This window comes from Cnephaeus nilssonii (genome assembly GCF_951640355.1).
Source record: "Cnephaeus nilssonii genome assembly, chromosome: 2".
Taxonomy (NCBI): domain Eukaryota; kingdom Metazoa; phylum Chordata; class Mammalia; order Chiroptera; family Vespertilionidae; genus Cnephaeus; species Cnephaeus nilssonii.
In genome coordinates this window covers 52,538,974-52,563,811 of record NC_137073.1, presented here as the reverse complement: position 1 = coordinate 52,563,811, position 24,838 = coordinate 52,538,974, and the positions used below count along the sequence as shown (strand labels likewise).

General features: G+C 33.4%; 1 protein-coding gene across 1 annotated transcript in view; it reads right to left on the bottom strand.

The window, feature by feature from the left end:
• FBXL17 (F-box and leucine rich repeat protein 17) overlaps positions 1–24,838 on the bottom strand; it is a 449,728-nt gene that overhangs the window by 389,075 nt on the left and 35,815 nt on the right. Inside the window, exon 4 of the mRNA XM_079787311.1 lies at positions 24,334–24,465. Coding sequence (XP_079643437.1) covers positions 24,334–24,465 — 132 coding nt within the window. The remainder of the gene's footprint in view (positions 1–24,333; positions 24,466–24,838) is intronic.

The following is a 24,838-nucleotide window of genomic DNA, read 5'->3' as shown; positions in this document are numbered from 1 at the left end:
TTAAGTGGAACAGGTGCTTTGTTAATTGTTAACTCTTCTATAGAATATTTCTCATTATAACGTTGTTGAAAACATATGTAAAGTTGAAATATTAGATCTTAAAAAAATTACTCCAATATATATTATGTACTCGCTAAAATCATACTCCCAAAACATAGGTCATAACTTTTTTAAAAATCTGATATAAAAAGCACTTTTAATGAATATTGTCTGCAATCTGCTAAAAAAAAAAAAAATACTCTAAGTATACTCTAAGTATTTTAGCATAAAAATTAATATATGTTACAAAAATGATTAACTACCTTAAGTACGATAAGAAAATATATCCACGCATCTTAATGTGCCATGTTCATAAAAAAGTATACCAATATGCATATAATACTTAGTCATATTTAAAATATTATCTTAAAACAAAATGATTAAAATGTATTCCTAAAAACTACACAGAATTTCAGCTATCAATCAAATGGAACAATGTAATTTACCATAAAACTACACACAGCTTACCAATGTGGAGATTTAAATGCAGAAACATTTAATATATACATCCTATCTACCAGTCTATCTGAAAATAAACAACCACTTGAGACTTAATTATTTTTAATAAAATTGTATTTGCCAAAATAAAAATTTTAATAGATCACTAAGTAACATTAAAATTAAATACATGGTTCTTGTTCAAATTGCCTTTTATGAAACCAAGCATTTCAATGCTTGTAAATATAATAAAATAATATACTAGTAGGTAGCCCATCAAGGCTGTAAACAATTACCTTTCCTAACAAATGAATGTTAGGTTTCCTAATATAGAGGGGGGGAAAACACACACACAACAAAAAGATATCCTGTGTTCTTAATACTTATCAACTAGCTTACTTTAAAAAATACTATTGAGCTATATCCAGTATATAATAACTCAAAAATAATCACAGATCCAGTAACTTAATGTCTTAGCAGGTTTTCACACTTCCTACGGCTTTGCTGAAACAGTCAGTAAGATGCACAAATATCAACCAAAAGTACCATATTTATTACATACCTTATACTGTGCTGTGTTAACATATTTATAATTATTTATATTTTAATTTTTAAATAAATCCCAAGTAATCCAACATTGCTAAAAATAGTTCCTTCAATGTGCAAAGAAGCCCTTAAATTTTGATACAAGAAGTGAAAACTAGTTTTAAAGACTGATAGCATTTAATATCTATTTGTATGTGATGTTTACGAATATGAAATATTATTGTAGTTCTTCCTCACCAAAACTGTGTTTAAATACGTTTTTCTGGCACTGTACGCAATAATAAACAGGAAATAGCAAACAATAGCCCAATGAGACTTAGCGTCTGGGTACACAGAATCAATAGCACACAAGATAAAAATACAATTTGACTGTTTGCAAATACTGAAATGTTCAACATTCCCATTAATGGCATTCAAAATTGTAAGCCAAATAAGCAATGGTTATGAAAACAACTGTCTAATATTCATTATGTTTATGATAGAATAATTAGTAATATAAAACCTTTTTAACTTTATAGTTATAAAGCTCACAGAGGAAATTATATATTCATTTTAACAAGTAAGTTATAACATATTCCCAAAGCAGGGCCAAACCCAACCATGACTGACTATGTGTGCTTTGATACTGATGGAACATTCTGCTTTGTCTATTCCCCCTAAAGACACAAGGTGAGAACAAGCAGCGCTGCCTTCCAATGGTTTCATTCTACACATACAGACAACAAAAGAAATATTTCAAATAAGGCATTCCACTTAAAGTTTTCTTGCATGTGACGGTGTTAGATTTACATAACCAATCTAAATCTTGAAAATGACCATTCTATGGGCAAAATTAGTAACAGAGAAAAAGCAAAACAAACAAACTAACCCCATTAAGACATTTTTAAAAACATTAATATGTACTGTCACTGAAATTTTTCTGGATATGAATATTATCAATGTAACATTACACCTATGGTAAAACAAAGCTAAGCATCCTATTCCTTGGATTAAAGCATTCTCAATTTGGTTAAGACAAGCAATTACCATTAGGGGAAGGTTATAGCTAATGGACTGTAACTGAACACTGAAATGCAAAAGTATTAACAAATGAAACAACTTGAATTATTTAATATTTCTAACAGAGATCTGAAATAATCTGAACATTTTAATGTTTTCCTATCAGCGTTACATTAATATTTCCTATATATTTTTAAAAGTTTATTTCTAATTAAATGCAAACTAATTTTGAAAATAATTATAAACATACCTAATAACAATATTCTTTAAATGGACAAAAATCAATAATCTAAAAATATATTAATAATTATCTCTCAGAAAAACAACATAATTTAACATTTTTATAATTTTTACTTTTAAATTTAACAATTTCTTTTTAAATATATAACTTCAATTAATTTTACTAGAAAAACTAGGTTAATTACCTCTAAAATCTAGGCTAGACACCATCAAAATGTGAATAGCAATATTTCTCTCAAGTATGTGTATTTGAGATGTGTACAGTAAAACATAAGTTTATCAAACATTACCTAAAATTGTTTTGGGCCAAAAGTGATATGTTGGCCTTGAATATGATTTCTATATAATTTAAAAAATTACTCAACTTTGATATTTCTTCATTTTAAAAACTCTATTCTCTTACATCAAAAGCATATTCTAAGATGATTAGATTCTCTTTTATAACATTTAGCATTGACACTTATCCCTCCTTCCTACTTTGAATTTATTCCATCATTTTTAATCCTCAGTATTCTCCTTTTCTTTCACTTTGAGCTTTGTTCCTTTCCTTACCTTCTCTTTTATGCCCTTCTTTGTTTTTGTCTTTTCATATTTCATTCCTTCTTTAAGCCAGCAGTATAGGAAGCCAAAGTGGCCTATGCCACCAAGTTTGAGATAGCTATAAAAAACAAGTTCTTACTATTTTTAAGGGGAGAAAAACAAGCCAGTTATCATCTGGGAGAGGATGAAGGGATTTTAACCCACCAGACAAGCCTGTCCAATAAAACTCAGACTTGAATCAAGTGATTATAACTTCTCATGCACACACATACAGCTCTTGGAAAGCATCCAACTTTTTTTTTTTTATTTCCTCTCCTGTCTAGAAAAGACGACTAAGACAAAATAATTGGACTATAATAATTCTATCTCTTTCACAAGTCTATTGAACACAAGTCTATTGAACAATAAAATCTTTATAAGCTAGGACTTTAAATGTTTTTACAATTTTTAATTTCATTTAAACACTTAAATCTCAGGGAAGGCTAAACTCTGTTTTCTTATTCCTATCATTCTTGCTCCAACTATAAAAGTACCAATTACTAAATATATAATTGCTAGAACATTCAAAAATGAAAAGCCCTACATTTTGCAACTAAAAAATAACTAAAGCAATTCCATAAGCCTATATATACTTAATTTTCAACATATCATCATATTTGAGTAGGCTATTTTCAATCGTTAAAAGCTAACTTTTTAAAATTTTATAATAAAGCTGATTTTAATTTCAGAACAGTCATACAAATTATTTTTTTAAAGCACAGGTTTAATGCCTATATGCAAAAAAAGCTTTCAAGTCAAACAAATGATCACCAACTGATTCAACTAGCAAGGGCATCCAAATAGTATTATTCAATAATATATCTAATGAGAATAATTACCATCATGCCTAACAGTTGCTGCTAATAAAAATTATTATTCACTTTATTTCTACTACCTATCTATCATAAGGCATGGATGCATTTGTTATGTTCAAATCTATAGCAATACTCACATCTAAAATCCTTAATTAGAGAACATATAACTAATAAGGCACTGAACTGGAAGAAGTCACTATATAAGTGACTATGGAGATATATTCAGAACTTTAAAACATTTATTCTGCTTCTTTGAGGACAGAAGAGAAATAAAGAGGCTTCTCCCCAAGTGCTGACCAAATTAAATGCATGTCTTTTATCCATACAGATTTGAAAGAATAGTCACTCTTTCCAAGATTTCTACATATAAAAACCCCTCATTTACAGAAATGCAAAGTGGTGTTGAATACTATTATCGAAATATATCTGCATGCCATTGTCACAGAATGTTCCAATGTCTCTGCCATATACAAAGTTATACAATTTACACTGTTAATGCTCCTGAGGACATTCCAGTCCATTCAGAAAGTGCTGCTTCTTTCTATTGTTAACGCAAACTTCACAGGCCAAGAAAGAAAAAAATGACAAATACACATTATTTTTTAAATATGACTCTCTGAGGCTAAAGTTCTGTAAGCAAAGGCTGCAGCCTAATGACAAACAGGAAAAAATTACTTAGAACTCTGATCACATACAAGGAACCAGTATCTCTAAATGTAAAAAGTATCTAGTAACCTAGAAAAGAAAGATCAGCAACTTGGTAGGAAAATGAGCCAAGGATAAGCAATCACAGAAAAAATATCCAAATGGTTTTAAACATATGAAAGGATGCCAAATCAGATTCATAATGGGAAAAGCATAAATGAAAACTCAGATACCACTTCTTGCCTATCAAAATGGCAAAAATCTAATAGACTGCCAACACACTATTGGCAAGGCTGTGGGAAACAAGCAATCTCAATCCATTTCCATTGCTTACAATAATGCAAAATTAGAAACTGCTAGTGGGGGGAACCTAGGTATAGCAACACCTGTACCCTTTGACCTAGCAATCACACTTTGGGAATGTCTTCTACAAATACATTTAAATTTGTACAAAATAATATACGTATAACTGACATAATATTTCTTGTAATATCAAGAGTGTGAGCACAACCTATGTGTCAACAATCAAGTACTGAAGGAATGAATCATGCTACCTCCAAACAATAAAATATTACATCACAGTCACAGAAGAGAAAAAAAGAGATCTTTTGAATCTATTATAAGAGGTCTGTGACTTTTGTGCAAAACTATTTGCTTTTCGCATATGAAAAGAATATGATAATATACAATGCTACTTCCTTATAGTTGCAAAAGAAAATACTTGTGACACACATGGAACAAGGGAGAAGATGGACATCAGTGAAAGCAAGATTTCTTGGTATGTGTTTTTTAAAATAAATTTATGTTTGAACCAGTATCCTTTTAAAAAATAAAATCAAAAGTGCTGATTTTGCAAGATATTGAAGGGAAAAACTACTACTTTAGCTTTGTAAAGTCATTTGTAAAATAGGCATCTATTATTTAATAGATGTTCCAAACAGGGTGATAAGGTGGCAAGTGCCATATTAATACCTACCTATACAGTCATTAAAGGTATTACTTGGGAACTAACTGTATGCAAGGATCCTGGTTAAAAAAAAAAAAAAGACTAATCTTCAAAACTTTATTGAATGCCAGTATAGCATGGTCACTTTATAGCTAAAAAAAAAGTATGCTGTGTGCATTAGATGTGATCAATATTGTCCAATAAAAACTGACAGAAAGGGCCCACAGTTAATACCATATTCAATAGTAAAAGACTAAAAGCTTTTCTTCTGAGATCAGGTATGAGGCAAGGATGCGAATTTTTATGCCACTGCTATTTAGTAAACTACTGGAAGTCCTAGCCAGAGCAATTAGGCAAGAAAAAAATGAATAAAAAGCATTCAAAATGAAAAAAAAAGTAAAATTATCTCTACTTGTAGATTATATGACCATATATATAGAATAACCTAAGGTTACACCAAGAAAATCCTTAGAATAAATGAATTCAGTAAAGTTTCAGGATACAAAATCAACAAACAAAAATCAGTTATATTTCTCTATACTAACAATGAACAATCTAAAAAGGGAATTAAGAAAACAATCCTGCCGAAACCGGTTTGGCTCGGTGGATAGAGCATCCGTCTGTGGACTGAAAGGTCCCAGGTTCGATTCCGGCCAAGGGCATGTACATTAGTTGCGGGCACATCCCCGGTAGGGGGTGTGCAGGAGGCAGCTGGTCGATGTTTCTCTCTCATCGATGTTTCTAGCTCTCTATCCCTCTCCCTTCCTCTCTGTAAAAAAATCAATAAAATATTTTAAAAAAAAAGAAAACAATCCTATATAATGAGAGGAATATGCTAATTATCCATTACGCTGTGAGGCATAACGACCGACCACAAAACGACCAGATCACGGATCTGCAGGTGGGTGGGGCAGCGAACTACAAGCGGGCGTCGGAGAGCTACAGGAGGGGACAGGGCAGCAAGCTATGGGGGGGGGCAGTGGGTGGAGAGCTACAGGAGGGCAGCAGAGAGCTATTGGCACATGGATTCGTGCGCAGGGCTACTAGTCCATTTATAATAGCATCAAAAGTAATAAAATACTTAGGAACAAACATAAGTCAGGAGTGAAAGACTAGTATACTAAAAACATTGCTGAAAGAATTAAAGAAGACACAAATAAAAAGAAATACATGTTCATGGGCTGGAAGACTTAATATTGTTAAAATGTCAATACTACCCAAATTAATCTACATATTTAATATAATCCCTACCAAAACCCCAAAGGCAATTTTGACAGAAACAGAAAAATTTACTCTAAAATGGGACTCTGAATAGCCAAAATAATCTTGAAGAAAAAAAAAGTTTAGAAGTCTCACAGATCCTGATTCCAACATTTATTACAAAGCTACAGTAATTAAAAAGCTGGTACTGACATATAGATTTATATACCAATGGAATAGAATACACAGTCCAGAGATAAATCTTTACATATCTATCAAATGATTTTAAATAAGGGTGGCAAGAACATTCAATGGAAAAGGACAGTCTTCAACAAATGACACTGGGGAAACTGGATATCTACATGCACACATACAAAAATTAACTAAAAATAGATCAAAGACCTAAACATAGAGCTAAAACTATAAAACACTTAGAAAAAATACAAAGGGGGAAAGCTTCCTGACATTGGATTTGGCAATGATTTTTTTTTTATATGGCACAGGCAATAAAAGTAAAAAATAGATAAATTAGACTATATCAAAAATTTTAAATGTGCATCAAAAGACACAATCAACATTGGAAAAAGGCAACCTACTGAAAGGGAGAAAATATCTATGAATCATATATCTGACTAGGGGTTATATATATAATATATTCAGATATTTAGATATATTCAGAATATATGAAGAACTCCTATGACTCAATATAAGCAACAAAATAACCTGATTTTAAAATGGGCAAGAAGCCCTGGCTGGTGTGGATCATTTGGTCGAGCATTATCTCATGCACTAATAGGTCAGCAGTTTGATACCTGGTCAGGGCACACACCCACATTATGGTTACTAGAGGCAACCAATAGATGTCTCTGTCTGTCTGTCTGTCTGTCTGTCTGTCTGTCTGTCTGTCTGTCTCTCTCTCTCTCTCTCTCTCTCTCTCTCTCTCTCTCTCTCCCCCTCTCTTTCTAAAAACATATTTTTAAAAATAAAATAAAATGAGCAAAGAACTTGAATAGACAATTCTCCAAAGATATAAAATGGCCAATAAGCATATGAAAATATGCTCAACATCACTTATCATTAGGGAAATACAAGCCCACAGTGAGTTAACATCTCACACCCAGTAGAATAGATGCTATCAAAAAATCAATAACAGTGTTAGGTGAAGATATATAGAAAATGGAAGCCTTATACACTGTTAGTGAGAACGAAAATGGTGCAGCCACTGTGGAAAACAGTATGGTAGTTCCTCAAAGAATTAAAACCAGACTTACCATATGATCTAGAAATTCCATTTCTGGTTATAAACTCAAAAGAATTGAAAGCAGGAGTCTCAAAGAGATATTTATACACTATGTTCATAGAAACATTATTCACAATAGCTAAAACATGAAAGCAACCCAAGTTCTGTCGACGAATGAATATAAACAAAATGCAGAAAATATATAAAATACAAAATGCATAAAAAATGGGACATTATTTAGCATCAAAAAGGAAGGAAATTCTGACACGCGCTGCAACATGGATGAACTTTCAGGACATTATGCTAAGTAAAATTAGTGAGTCACAAAAAGACAAACATGGCATTCCACTTAAATGAGCTACCTGAAGGAATCAAGTTCATAGACAGTAGAATGGAGGTTGACAGGAACTTGAGAGAGGAAGAATGGATGGGTCTTGTTGTTTAATTAGTATAAAGTTTCAGTTTTGCAAGATGAAAAGAGTACCAGAGATTGGTGCACGACAATGCAAATGTACTTAACATTACTAATCTGTACATTGAAAAATAGTTAACATGGAAAATCTTATGTTACATGTATTTTACCACAATTAAAAGTAAAACAATGGTTAAAAGAGCTTAAAACTGATACAAAGGCACTCACTGCCTTTCATGGAGTGTCACCATCAAATCCAGTCAAGGAAGAAAAGGAGAGATCAACCAAAAAGCATGACTTCTGCAACCAAAACCTTGCCAATGAAGGAGAATTCATTAACTCTTACCTCAAAGGAAGAAAGAATCCAGAAGGGCAAATACTCAGCAAGATAAGTTAGGCAAAAACCTTATCTGAAAAATAAGTGAAAGACCTGAAAAATAAATGGGATTTATTTTGGAAAGTGGGAAAGGGATAGTATTCCAAGAAGAAGAAATAAAGATAAAAACTATTGAAAACAAAGACAAAGGAAAAGAGAATATTAAGATCAGGTTCCACATTATTATCTATAATACAGTTTTAATCGGTTTTTAAGTTTAAAAAGTAGTATTATTTGAGAGTCAATGCCTTACTAATTTGTTGGGAACTGGTTTATAGGGAGAGGGGGTTGGCACCTGACAAGCATAAGGAGGTACTGCAATTCACACACAAAAACAAAGGGGCTAGGACTAAAGAGCTAGCAGTAGGACTAGAGAAGCAAAGAATCAATCAAAAGAAACAAGGCAGTCTAATGATGAGTGAAATATAGAGAAAAAAGAGAACAAGACAAACAATGGCTAAAATGTTCTAGTCTATGAGACACAAAAAAACCAACATTCATTCAAAAATTACATTTGAGCAACTATCATGTGACTGGCACTCGCCTAGGCTGAGGCTACATTAGTGAATAAGGCAGAAAAGCCTACTTCTACTGAACTTGCATTCTAGTAGAGGAGCATATGAGTACAAGTTGGCATGTGCATTAAGTTTCCTAAAGTAATCACCAGAGGGATGAGCTGGAAGCTTTCACTTTTCATTTTCTACTTTTCTATACTAATGAAATTTTGTAGTCTTTCATGTGTATTTTTAATGACAACGGGGTTATTTAGGCGTCATATTTCTCAGTATTGAGTAGAATCCTTGCAAATGTTTTAAGATTATGGTTAGGTTTCTATATTTATCAAGAGCTTGACAGATAAAGGGCTAAAGGAAAAATCTTACTGATCACTTAACATGAGACTACCACTTTTATATAACTATCTGAAATAACTTTTGTTTTTCATGCTACAAATGAGAAAACCACCTCTGAGACACTTGTCCAAGATTACTCAGCTAAGGGGCAGAGGGACTACCTAACCCTGTATCTTCCTAATTCAAGCTCTAAAGCGCTTTCTATTATACCACAATGGCCATTCCAAGGAAGTGTTTGAAAGTTAAAATGGGCTTATGTAAGTACTTCTGTCTTTATTTAGGTATAACCTCCCACTTTCTAAAAAGAAATTAAGATAGTTCATAGAAATACACCAAACAAGTAGAAATTAAACAAGGGAAAACAAGGGTTAATAAAAGTTATTCTATAATAAAAACAGAAGTCCTGAATGCTTTCTCTTATTTGAACTACTAATTTATTTCTTGATTTCTCAGATGCCAAAACAAAGAGGAAAAGGAGGCCAAAATATCTTTTCTAAAATTCACAATAGTATAATAATAAAGGAAAACAATTGCACAGAAGTCTAGCTTTCCCTAATACTATGACCAGAGGGAGTATTTAACTAAATTTACTCATATGTAAGGGTGGACTCTATGTGATAGAGTTGACAATATCCTTATAAATATTCTAATAACTAAAATATTAACCCAATGGAATAATACCAAAACACCAATCATCATATTTAACTAGAGGCCCGGTGCACAAAATTCATGCACTGGGGGAGGGTGTATGTGTGGGGGTGTGGTGGTGTCCCTCAGCCCGACCTACACACTCTCGCAGTCCAGGATCCCTCTCTCCTTACCGCCCACCTGCTCGATGCTCCTTACCGCTTGGCTTGCTGCATCTGCCCCCTGGTGGGGAGGGACCACGGAAGGTCTCCAGGGTGTGTCCAGCCTGTCTCCCTCAGTCCCAATTGGCCAGACCCCAGCAGCAAACTAACCTACCGGTTGGAGCGTCTGCCCCCTGGTGGTCAGTGCACATCATAGCGACTGGTCGACTATCTGCCCCCTGGTGGTCAGTGCACGTCATAGCGAGTGGTAGAGCGGCCTTAGCATATCATTAGCATATTACACTTTGTTTTTTTGTTTTTGTTTTGTTTTTTAATATATTTTATTGATTTTTTTTTATGGAGAGGAAGGGAGAGGGATAGAGAGTTAGAAACATCGATGAGAGAGAAACATCAATCAGCTGCCTCCTGCACAACCCCTACTGGGGATGTGCCCGCAACCAAGGTACACGCCCTTGACCGGAATCGAACCTGGGACCCTTCAGTCCGCAGGCCGACACTCTATCCACTGAGCCAAACCGGTCAGGGCGCATATTACACTTTGACTGGTTAAACGGACGACTGGGCACGTAGCATATTAGGCTTTTATTATATAGGATTCTTCAAGGATTACTAACCTTGTACTACCCAAGTATTGCACTGGCTCAGTGAAACAAGTCTTTCTTTAACAGCAAAACATCTTTATAAAGAACTAACAGAACAAGTCATTGTAATAAACATACCATGTTTTACATTCTATAATAGCTCCTTTCATTTTAATCTTCAAATATTTCATCTTAATTAGGTAACTAAGATAAAATAACGTACAACTTATCATAATTAGCAAGTAAAAGATTATCTAGATGCAATCATTTTCAAATTATTACTCTTAAAATGTAGTATTCAACATATGAAAGGTTAAGAGTCCAGGCCCTTACATAGGTGAATACAAGATAGAAGGAAATCACTCATGTTAGTTAAGAGTTACTATAAAGTGAGTGGGCTGGCATCACCCAAGAAAAATGGGTCTAGTTGCACAATGGTATGTGGTTAGCACTCAACAAATGCTTAATGAATGAATAAGTGAATGATATGAGGTTGAACGTATAAAAAATTTAACTGATCCATGTGGCTAATAATTATAAAGAAGCAAAGGAGAATATATTTTCCAGCATTACATCACCTGTAACTACACCAGCATTCATTTCTATGCTTTCAATATCATTTTCTAGGGAATAAAAGTCAATCCACTCTCTAATCTCTATCTTTAAGCTTAACTTGTATTCTCTCAAATAATATAAATCAATGTATTTAATGAATGCTGTAAACCATGTGAAAACCTTTTTCCATTAAATTATCCAAATGATCGGTGTGCACTGAGAAAAACCAAGAAATTATACCATTATATCTTTATAAAATTATTTGATACTTTTTAAAGTTATTAAATGGATTACTGTTTTGTTCATTTGTGCATCATATTAAATAAACCTCAATAAATAAACTATATGAAGCTTCTCAAACTACAACCCTAAACACTATGCCAACTGTGCTAATTTATCACTGATAAGCAATCTCACCCAGATGTATTTTAGAGAGCAAAGACAAACAATATGAACCTCTCAGACTACTTCATTAAGCAAAGAAGCATAGTCCATACATAAAGGAAGGAGGAAACAAAAATTATCTCATTTTAAATTCATACTACATTAATTTGAAATCAAATATGCACACAAATGTGTGTGTATTCATGAGCTCTCCATTTGAAAAATCTCCTAAAAGCAGAGATTGGTACAAAAATTTATTCTATATTCCACATTCTTGTGAATGAATAAAAATGATCATAACTTGTAAAACAGGGGTGAAATCTGTTCTAATGGAAGTTAAAATGTACCAATAATATTTTGTTATATCACTCAATATTTATAAATAATTAACCATTCTGAGTATTGAATATTCTTAGTTATAACCCATTTCCAAAGAATTAGCAAAAGTATGAAGGTAGATATAAATTTTTATTTTTATTTTACAAAGACTGCATGTTAAAAAATAGGAGTTGGAGAGAAAAAACACCTGTAGTCAAGCAAATATTTTTATCTGATTTCACCAAAACTTGTGTACCAGATCAATACTAAACTACTGACCAATCTAATTAACTAAGCTAGGGGGGAAAAAAGACACTCATCTTTCTATAAATTTGTAGCTCTGAAATTACAGGAAGAAGGAAGTCTTAAAATCAATACAAATACTTAATGTAGTTTTTCTTTTTTTTCCTCTGAGAACCTGTCATTGAGTCAATAATGCATTTAGCAATCAAATAACTTCAGTACAATCATTTTATCCCTATAAAAATGACAATGGTTGGATTTATTAAATTAGTAATGACACTCTAAACTGATAAACAAAACATAAATGTCACCTGGTAAGCTTAAAATTCACTTAAATCCATACCAAACTGGTAATTAATTAGATATTCCTGACCAACTATCCCCGTCACCTAAAACAACAACTTTTCTAACCCATACATCAAATTACAGAAATTGCTGCAATTGCAGCAAACAAAAACTAGGAAAGAACATAATTTAGAAATGAAAGATGCACAATGCAAGGGATCAACATATATAGTATATTTAATCTAAAAATTTAAAAACAGAGAAATTAACAGAGACTCTAAGTCTCACTTAAGTGTTACATTTAAATAGTATTACGTTTAAGATCAGAAACATACTTCCCTTAGATGAATTTACTAAATAATACATTAGACTATCTGCTAAAGCACTACTTTTACCAGGTCATCAATGATTTAAAGTTATAATTATATGCTTGAAAGAAATAAAGTTTGGTGACTTATAAACCTCATTCCATACTACATTGAAACTTGTTTGTTTATTATCACTATCTCTAAATATATAGTGATAATAAAGTTATTATAGGCAACCTTTATTATTTTATTTAACAGAGAATGACTTCTCTAACTTCTAGATAACTAAAGTAAAAAATGTAAACACCCAAATTGCTCAAGAATAGGAAGTAAAAGTCTTCTGTACTCCACTTAAGCTTCCATTCTAACTTTTAATTCACTGTACATCAAAGAAAATCAACTAGGTCTGACACATAGGACTATTCCCTTCAGTGATCAGGCAGGTGTTGAGGCCAGAAAGAGCCTATTTTCCACAGCCCTTTACCTTGTTTGATCACTGGTTACTTTTGATCTGACACTGCCCTCTCTCTAGTAATGACTTCCCCCTCATAGACCCTACCTCACATCTGTCAGAAAGAATAAAGGGCATCAAACTGAGACCTGACAACGCCTATGGGCCATGCGATGGGCTGCCAACTGAATGTTCCCCAGCTCCCACAATTTCCAATTCAGTTTCTTTTGTTCTGATAGGTACAGAGTTAGGGTACCAATGACAGCAGAAAGGATTATGCACCAACTGTGAAACCAAGCCTTCTTGAATGTGTACCTTTTATCTTTGCTTCTTCATCTTCTTAAATGCTGCAAACTTCATGGTGGTTACTATGAAATACATATTCAACAAGTGCAACAGAAAATTTGTTTAAATCCTTTTCCAGGAGAAAACAAAGGGCACAATATATTGTAATTCAACTATAAAGCTTTAAGAAAAAAGTTTCAAACCCATGATGTGAGATGAGGAAAAGCCAGTTGTCAAAGAGCATGTTAATAGTCAATGAAACCACAAAAATTTTACGAGCACCACTATTTAGTGGGTATTGCCATACACTGTCTAAAATGGAAAGGTCCCCTAAAACAATGCACACATTCACAAGAGATAGTCATTCCAATTGTCAAATTATAGATTCTTATACTAATTTAATGTGAGAATAAGTTAGTACTGAAAAAATGATCTAGTCTTTTTTAAATAATGTAATGAGTATATGTAACCTTTTTTAAAAAAAAAGGCATTAATAATCATTTTTAAATGCTAAAAAGTAGAAAAATCTGGTCAAATATATTTAGGAATCATTTTAATCATAATTTTTAAAGTGTTATTAAAATATTGCATGGGTTCTTGAATATTCATCTATTAATAAACCTAACCCAAACACACACATGCACAATGATGGATGGCTCATTATTCAATAAGGGATTTGTAGGAAGCTGCAATAAAGGGATTTGCAGGAAGCTGGTTTAACAACCTTCTAAAATCATTTTCAAGGTTAAGCAACTATCTTTTTTTTTTTTTAAGAAATAGAACTTTTCTTAACTTTTTAAAAGTAGGGTCAGAAGAAGGAAGTACATGACCAGTAATATATGCATGCAAATTTAATGTACCTTTAATATTATAATGAATAAAAAATAAATAACCTTGGACATGTACAAATATAGAATCTCAAAGGTGGGAGTAAGCATTAAGGTTGATTACATGTTGATTCCAATAAGTGAAGGAAGTTTCAGCAACAGCTGAAAAAAGGTATGCCTTGCTAGAAAGAAAGGGGATAGGCACGCAGGTATGAAGAATTAACCTGTGACACTGGGCAAATGCATACACTGGATTGAAAATTATTTACCTCTATGTAAAAGACTATATGTGAAATATCTCCTATTCCTATACAGATGAGCAATCAGCGTAATTACATTCTTGATTTTGTCATCTAAAAATATTATCCTATAAAGTATATTTGAAAAAAATTGATTGTTTCAAATAGACTTTAATATAGATGATTCCTATATACTTGGACTTGATGGAAGAAAGCCATCTAAGTATACTTGAAAAAAAAATCACTTCCATATTGAAAAAAAAACACAAATTAATCCAACGTTAAACAATATAGTTGGCTGAACCAACATGTGACAATTTTTTTTCCTTAAATTTTCCAAATGACAGTCTTCATTATTCTAACAAGATACCTATTTATGTTTCTTTTTAGTCTTTCTATAATTTTTTATTCTATAAAACTATTAGAACATATTAAAGAACAAAAAATGATAAAATAAATGCAACTAATTTATGCAATTAATAACTTTATGCAAAGTAATTTTAAAAACACTTGTAAGTGTAATTTCTGTATGTTATAATACTCTCAAAGCATGCAATTTCAATGTTCTAACAAAATTTTAGGTGAGATCTGCTTGGTGCACTTTTTTGGTACCAAGCAACCAAGGTATGTATCAAATAGTATATTTAACAATCTCTTTCTAAACTGCAACAATAAAAGCAAGTTCTTCTAAGCAAACTCAACCATAGAGGCAAGCAACTTGTTAAGTTTCATCTTTTCAAGAATCAAGTGATTAAAGTATTGTTAAATATACAAAAGAAAAAAGACCACAATTCTTAGTAGTCTTTAGAGATTTTTGTTTGGGTTGTCTGAAAGCAGGAAAAAAAAGGAAACGCATTGGTGGAAGTACTTAAATCAAATATCGTCAATGGGATATAAACCAAGAAATGAAAACATATAACAGGTAACTTGCAATTTAAAAAATGTTAAAACCACAAGTTTCAACACTCACTTTTAAGAAGTCATTTTGTACTCAAAATTCTTGAGGACAGACTCATTTGGGATTTTACTTCCTCAAACTATCATTGCCACTCTTCTGGTATGAACACTAATGAAGAACCACTTGACACTGTTACAGAATGAAGAATACTTCACCAATTCAGTTATTAACGAAGTTTTTTCAAGAACTAAACCAAAAGAACTTGAGTATAGAATGGTTCATCTTCATTAATAGTCCTTTTCAGAAACTTTAAAATTTTTGTCAGAAAAAAATTTAATTTTTAAGATATGGCCCCCTGGTTGGGTAGCTCAATTGGTTGGAGCATGGTCCCAAAATGCTGAAATTATGGGTTTGATCCTGGGTCAGGACACATACAAGAATCAACCAGTAAGTTCATGAATGGGTGGAGCAACAAACCGATGTTTCTCTTTCTCTCTCTCTCCCTCTCTCCCCCTCTCTCATTCCTCTCTCTATCTAAAATCAATAAATTAAAAAATATATATTGGGGAAAAAAAGAAGTCCTAACAACTAACCATTTAGTCAAAACATTGACAAACATACAGTCAGTTACCCTTTGAGACAGCATGGAGGGACCTGGAGAGTATTGTGCTAAGCAAAATAAGCCAGTCAGAGAAAGGTAAGTATCACATGATCTCACTCATACATGGAATCTAATGAACAAAATAAACTGATGAACAAAATAGATCCAGAGACACAGAAGCATGGAACAGATTGTGGAATCTCAGAGGGAAGGTGGCAGAGGGTGGGTGGGTGGGAAGAAATTAACCAAAGAACTTGTATGCATATATGTATAACCAATGGACACAGACAATAGGGTGGTGAAGGCGGAGGCAGGATAGAAGAGGTCAATGGGAGAAAAAAAAGGGACATATGTAATAATTGCAACAGTAAAGATTTTTAAAATATATAGGTTTTTTAAATAAGACATCATCTCCAATTTCAAGAAATTTACATGACTAAATTGAAGACGTGAAATCTACAACAAATTATCAATGGGTTAATAAAAAAAAGGAAAATACAGGAAGCAAAAATAATATAAGAAAGTAATAAATTTGGTAGAATTTTTAATGTTTGACAAAAAAATATTTAGCTGAGCTTGAAGGTACAAACACATATTGGAAGAAAGCAAAACGATAAGAGGAAATATACAAATTAAAAATGAAATGAGAAGCCCCAGATGGTTTGGCTCAGTGGGTAGAGCATCGATCTGCAAGTGAAGGGTCCTGGGTTCAATTCTGGTCAAGGGCACATCCTCTGGTTGCAGGATCCATCCCCAGTAGGGGGCGTGCAGGAGGCAGCCATTCAATGATGCTCTCTCATCATTGATGTTTCTATCTCTCTCTCTCCCTCTCCCTTCCTCTCTGAAATCAATAAAAATATTTTTTTAAATAAAATGAGAATAGCAACTAGTAGTTGCTTCTAAAAGGATAAAGTAAGCCTGGACTCGTGTGGCTCAGTGGTTCAGCACTGACCTATGAACCAGGTTCGATTCCTCGTCAGGGCACATGCCACTGTTGCAGGCTCAATCCCCAGTAGGGGGCATGCAGGAGGCAGCCAATCACTGATTCTCTCTCATCACTGATGTTTCTATCTCTCTCTCCCCCTCTCCCTTCCTCTCTGAAATCAAATATATTTAAAACTAAAAGGGTAAAGTAAGATGACATTGGATGCAAAACAACAAAGACTTACAGTTTATCTCTTTCCTAATTCAAGAAGAAGAAACAAAAAAACAAAATGTGAATAATTGCCAATGTTTGTGTAACGGGTATATGAGTGTTATTATTCTTTCATGTATTCTGTATTTTCTCTAATTTCTCAAAATTTAAAAAATAACTTAAAAACCAAAAAATATAATCACGCTTCACATTTGGTGAAATCCCATGCTATGATCCCCATTACTTAAAGACATCCAAAGTCCTTAGCATAAGACTATGGAAACTTAACAACCTGATCACTACCTTCCTTTACAGAACCAAATATTAACATTTCTCTGACCCACACTACCTGCAAGCTAATCTTACTGTAACATACACTACTTATTAAACATTCCATATATTTTCCTGATGCCTATCTTTGTTAATGCTGTTTCTCCCAATTGCTATCACTTTTCCCCAGAAAATGTTTTCTTCACAATCATCATATCGCTATATATCATTCAAGACCCAGTCCAAACGTCACCTAGTATTTATAGAATTAGCCATTCCTCCCTTACCTCTCACACAAGTAACTATTTTTATGATTGGCACTTCCATAGCACTTTAGCCTAGACCAGTGGTCGGCAAACTCATTAGTCAACAGAGCCAAATATCAACAGTACAACGATTGAAATCTCTTTTGAGAGCCAAATTTTTTAAACTTAAACTTCTTCTAACGCCCCTTCTTCAAAATAGACTCGCCCAGGCCGTGGTATTTTGTGGAAGAGCCACACTCAAGGGGCCAAAGAGCCACATGTGGATCGCGAGCCGCAGTTGGCCGACCTCGGGCCTAGACCAAAATCACCTCTCTTGGGCAGTATAATTCTTTTTTAATTTCTCAACACCTCTCATATGTGCCTGGCACATAGTAGGTATTCAAATGTTAACTAAATTGAATAAACATTTGAAATAGAGTTAAAATTTCTGTTAAATATGCTGGACAAAAATGAAATGGTATTAGCATCTGAGTCCAATCAGATGCTAATACCATTTGAAAAAATATAAAATGCTATGACTTTGCAAAGTAAAAATTTTTACATAAAGAGTGTAATTCTACTATTAAGTTAATTATGTCCATATTTGTACAAGATTAAGATCAACATTAAGCACTATCTTGAAGAGAGTTTTCTCCTTTGATAATTTTACTAATTTTCCCAGAAAAGATTTTAATATATCTCCATTGGTACTTACAGCTTCCCCTGAAAATCAGCTGTCATCCTAGCAAAAAGATCTTCTGCTCATGGCAATAATTAACTTTTTCCTTTGATGTCTCACACTACCTGTCAGTGTTTTAAAGGGAGATAATGCCTTTTGGAAATTACTGCTTGGTTCAAAGACATATGGATTAGCCCCATCTGTAATGTATCCATGCAAAGCAAAGGGGCTTGGGGACAAAGGTTTGGGAATCTAACAGCTCTGGGTTAAAATCTTAACTTTGACATTTAGTTGTTGTTATGTAACCTCTCTAAGCCTCCATTTACTCATCTGTAAAATGGAATAAAAACAAGCTACTGCTTATGGTAGTTGTGAGGATTAATTATTTACAACTGCATAGTGCCTGGTACATTATAAATACTCAATAAAAGGTAACTACTAGTAACTATTTTTTTAAATCAACAAATGACAGCAAGATCCGGAAGTGCAGTATACAATAAAATGCAGCTCAGTATCTTTAGGTCCCCTTCTTTAAAATGCCACGTTCATGCATCACTGTTCACTGGAAACTACACTCTGTGTGCAAGTAAATATCTCATCCATTAAGAAGGTAAAGGGCGCCCTGGCTGGAGTGGCTCAGGTGGTTGGGCATTGTCCCATGCACCAAAAGGCTGCTGGTTCGATTCCTAGGTTATGAGCTCAATCCCTGGTAGGGGTGTGCAGGGGTCAGCTGATCAATGTTATGCTCTCCCTCTCCCTACCCCTCTCTCTAAAACTCAATAAAAAAATATTTCCTAAAAACATAAGGGAAGAGGCAATGAAGGTGAATATCTACTCTGGGAGGCTTTGGAGGCTGAAGTGAAAATAGAATCCCTCACAAATGTAAATTATTTATGTCTGAGATTACAAGTAAACTTACCTCACAAGGAATGCTTGAGAAGTAAGATAGCAATATAGTGGGAGAACTGAGGGGAGGAGAGGACCAAATCCTTTACTATACGAACTATGAGTGGAAAAGTAAAGGACTGAAGAAGCACATATAATACTGAGTTAACTACTACTATTTAGGCTTTGATATAAATGTTTACCTTACATAGCCCAGCTGATGGTAACATAACCACTAGCCTATTTACTTTGCTGTTGTAAGAGCCTCAAATCAAAGCAAGCAGCAAAATATAATTAAACTGAAGGAAAGCTAATGGGTGAAATAAGAACATAGTAGGTGATGTTAGGCACTGACACGGCCCAATTCAAATTGGTAGACTCCAGAAATGCAGTATACAATAAAATGCAGCTCAGTATCTTTAGGTCCCCTTCTTTAAACTCTGGTAGGGAGAGGAAGAAAAGTAACCCTTATTGAAGATGTCCTATGTTTGGGACCATGAAACACATTTGGTACTTTCCCTCTTAATTTCATATAGTCTGATCCTCACAAGAGCATGTATGTAGTGGTATTATATCCTTTCTGCAACAAGGAAAAGAATGTACAAAATTTAAGATAACCCAAATCAAATGAGTAAGAAACTGCAGGATCAAGGAATGAACTGAGCTCAGTTTGATTCAAATAAGGCTTTTGCCTCAATTACCCCTCAGATGCTTCCAACCTGGAAGAAAGCCTGGAGCTGACTTTAGATCCTATGCCATCTGTATAAGCCTCCCAAGGATAATAAAAGGACTCTAGGAGATGTCACAGAATTATAACACTAGCAAAAAAAAACACAATTCACCAGAAGGTTGAAATAAAATAAAAGGTCACAATTAACTTTCAGGAAAATCAAATTTTAGTCAAGAAATATTTCCCTAAAACTTTCTAAAATCTATTCATAATACAGTACTAATTTCCTGATAATTCAGAAATCTACACTAGTTCCCAACTCAACTCTACAAAGCAGAAAATATTTTTTAAAACAATAACAAATACCACAACATATATAATCTAGTATCAAATTGATGACCACGGGACTCAGGATAGAAGCTATTTTCATAATAATTCATAAAATCCTAAGGAAGTACATCAGATTGATAACAAATGACAGACAATCTATCTGGGCCCATCATTTTACAACTGAATAAAAAGCTGGCCAAAGAGCTCCTCTGTTCAAAAAGTAGAGAAGCAGAACTTAAAACAAAGAAAGAAGCAGAGAGAATACTAGTATACTTAATGAGGTTCCTAGATCATCGATAACTATACACATAAAGTAAATATGCCTTTTAAATAATTTTGGAGCAAGTATTGCACAGGAGTGATATGAAAGCTATCGCCAGAAACAGGAAATTATGTATATAACATACTAGACCCTCACTATAGTGAGGAACATGGCACCCGTCTAACTCAAAAATAACTAAAACAGAAACTCATTCTCTTTTGGAAAGATTTTAGATGTAAATCCTCAACTCTTTGTGTCACCATAATTCATTAGTCTTAAAATGTCAAGTCACTGTCCTCAATTTCCATCTGAACAAAAGTTTTCCCTTTGGTAAATACATGTATCCTTCCCCTATTCTAAAGTTTATCTTACTTAAACCAGTGCCACCAATAAGGATATTTGAATATCTTGCTACTTCGTGTAAAATAGAAAGTTCATCTTTTAACATTCTAGCTGCACCTAATAATTCAAATTATTTCAATAAAAAATTTACTATTAATACCACCTAAAGAACAAAAATTAAAAATACACCATAATCTCTGCACAAACTGTGTAAAAAGCATTGCATCTTTATAGTTATATCAAGGACACAAAACGCTGTCACTGAAATACACAAAGGCAATGCTGCCATCTAAAGGCCAAGATATAACATGGGGGAAAGTATACTCAAGTCAAATATTGCCAATGTATAAAAACAACCAATTGGATATTTTAAAGTCAATGAAGTTTATATTTAAATAAAAACACTATGCTATGATGCTACATAGCATAGATGCTACATAGACTGCACAATAAAGCTCTAAAACTCTTTTGAGAGAATTTAATAAGAGAGTTATTAGCAAAATAACTTGGTTGATTAATATCTGCACAGATTAAATTCTGCTGGCATCCTTACAGACACAGTATTCTCCTAAATATTTCTATTAGTTGTGAATTTAAAATATTTGTCCTATTTAACCATGTCTATATTTCCTATTTGTAATAACATATGCAATATCAATTACATATCTGCACATATAAATATTATTTGCCTTTAACCAGACCACTATTATTTCTACTTACCCCGTTTTAAATATTCATTGTTAAATGACTAATAATAACACTTATCAGAGTTAAACAACCCAACTACTTAAAATTGTAGTTTTGCAAATAATTCAAATATTTCTCCTTATTTCATAAATTCCCAAAATACAAAGCAAGGTTCCTATGGGATGTTAGTGATCAATAACGCAACTGTCCAATATAAGAGTTAAAATTATTCTAAATTTTTCTTTCTATGAATCTTAAATTGGAAAAAAAAAACTTTATTAAACTGAACTTTAATATCTGGCGAAATTACTTCACACTTCCAATAAAATCAAATATTTATTAAATAACCCTATGTACAAAACTGATTCCCTTGGGATTTAAATATATAACAACTTTTTAATGGCACACAATACTAGGAAAAATCTAAATTGAATATAACTAGAACCTTCAAAACATATACAGTTATAAAAAACACTAGAGGCCCAAATTCATGCACCAGTAGGGTCCCTCAGCCTGGCCTGCAGGATCAGGCCGAAACCGGCTTTCCAACATCCCCCAAGGGGTCCCGGATTGTGAGAGGGGCAGGCCAAGGGACCCCCACTGGTGCACAATCAGGACCAGGGATGGCCTCAGGAGGTTGGCCAGCTGGGGAGGGGCCACGGGAGGGCTCCAGGGCATGTCTGGCCTGTCTCACTCAGACCCGATCAGCAGGACCCCAGCAGCAAGCTAACCTACCAGTCAGAGTGTCTGCTCCCTGATGGTCAGTGCATGTCACAGTGACTGGTCGACCAGTTGACTGGCCCCTGGTGGTCAGTGCACATCATAGCGAGCAGTTGAACGGCCTTAGCATATCATTAGCATATTACACTTTGATTGGTTGAACGGCCAACCCATCAACAGGATACTTAGCATATTAGGCTTTTATCAAATAGGATATACAGTTAATTCCTTTGGGAAACCACTGACTAAATTTTAATGTGTCAAAAAAAATGTTTCTCTGTGTTTAATCAACAAGAAAACAAATATTATTCACTCAACAAATTATTCCCATTATGTGATAAATACAAAAATTTTAAGTTGGAATTACCATCCTTTAATTTATCTTGAGTGTAAAGTGGAAACCAACAGACAAGAAATATAGTCATAACCTCATAAAACTACTAGTTTTTCAGGTGTCAGAGTTTGTACTAGACAATTTTAGGACATTATGTCATTTAATCTGCCAAGCCACAATGAGCAAAGAGACAAGTATTAACCTCATTTGCAAATGAGGGTCAGAGAGCTTAAGTAACTTTCCCAGAGTCACAAAGCAAGTAAGTGAATACCAAGATTCAAAACTTCAATTTCTCTAACCCAGAAGACCTATTCTCTCTATAAGATCATACTGCCTCAGTAGTAATTATTATTAAGTTTAAACTAAATGTACTAAAGAGTGAAATATTTTTACCATATAATTTCAGAGATAAATATAATTGCATGTAGTAATAAAAGCATTTACTTTTAATTCATAGTGTGTCAATATTTCTAACTAGAATCTTTTAAAATATCACTGTCTTACTTGAACTGATGATGCTTCTGGAAACCTTCCAAAACTTACATTAATATTTAAGATGCATTTATCTAATTTTATAAACTAACTCAATGGGGCAACAAAAAGGTATCTTTATTTTGGGGAGACAATTAAAAAGCAAATCTTCTTTGAAAATATTCTATATATTCAAGGCCATCTTGCCTATTTTAAAGTGCACCTTTTCTCAGCATTGAAAATTCTACTAGTACCTCCCTAGGGACAACTTTTTCTGTTAACTTGTACTGTGTATCTATTAAATCAAAATTAAATGGATTTGAAATATTATTCGGTCCTAAAAAAGAAATGAAGCTATGTCACATGCTACAGGGATGAACCATGAAATCATTATGCTAAGTGAAAGAAGCCAGACACAAAAAAACACGTGTGATTCTATTTACATGAGATGTCTAGAACAGGCAAATCCACAGAGAATAGAAAGGAGACTGCCAGTTGCCAGGGGCTGAAGGAAGCAGGGAGTGGGTAACGATGGCTAATGAGCATAGGGTTTCTTTTGGGGATGATGAAAATATTCTAGAACTGGTGAAGATGATTGCACAACTTTGTGAATACACTAAAATCACTGACTTAATACACTTTAAAAAGGTGAATTTTATAATATGTGAACTATATCTCAATAAAAGAAAACTAAACGGCTTTAAATATATTACATATAATACATTAATGGTGAATAAGTTATACATGTGTGTGCTTAAAATATAAAATTTATATAATTGCCAAGATTATTTACCTCAATTTACTGAATCCCATTTTCATCATATTTAGTGAAAGACTCTACTTTGTAAGTGTACATCTTCCTGATTATTAAAAAATCCCAAATATCCTGAATTATTACAATCTCTAGGAAAATCAGAAGAAACTACAACCATATACTTATGTTTGACGACTAAACTTTAATTTTTCCAATATACCTGAGTGGTCGACTGTCATGCAAGTGCCAAATACAAGCACCTATACAGTTAGAGGATCAAATCTGTAAAATCAATGTTTTTGAGACAATTCTTGCTCTTAGGTAATATTTGCCTTAAATGACCAAAAATAATAAGTAGAAGAAAATTTATAAGCTAAGTTCTAAGGAATTCAAAGGTAAGAAACAAAATTAAAAATACAAAAATGATGTAAGTACTTACTAATTTGTTTTCCTGCATGTATATTCTTTGCAATTTCAGACAGCCCTTAGCTATGACGATCATGCCTTCATCTGAGATCTTGTAACACTGGCCGAAATGAATATCTTTGAGTTCTCTGCATTTTGAGCCCAGCTGTAAACAAAAAGAGTTGGCTAAATGCTTAGAAAATAACAAAGGTAACATATTTCTGGCAATACCAAAGTTAAATAATTGTTTATAAACTACTTTTAAAATAAAATACAAGCAGTCTATAATTTAAAACAGGATCGTATAAGCCTTTCCACCTTCTAATCTACTTCCTTGCTTCAACTACTATATGCCCTCCTAAGTGCCTAGATTGCTTAACACTTCAAATTCAAATCTTTATTTCTCTTGAGTCTTCTATCAGTTATAGTGTTACACTGAGTGGGACCATCAGATAAAGGAATAAAACAAAGGTCCAGTACACAGACGCTAGGGGGATAAGGGCATGTGCTGGGGGGTGGAGGTGGCCGGGGAGTGGTCA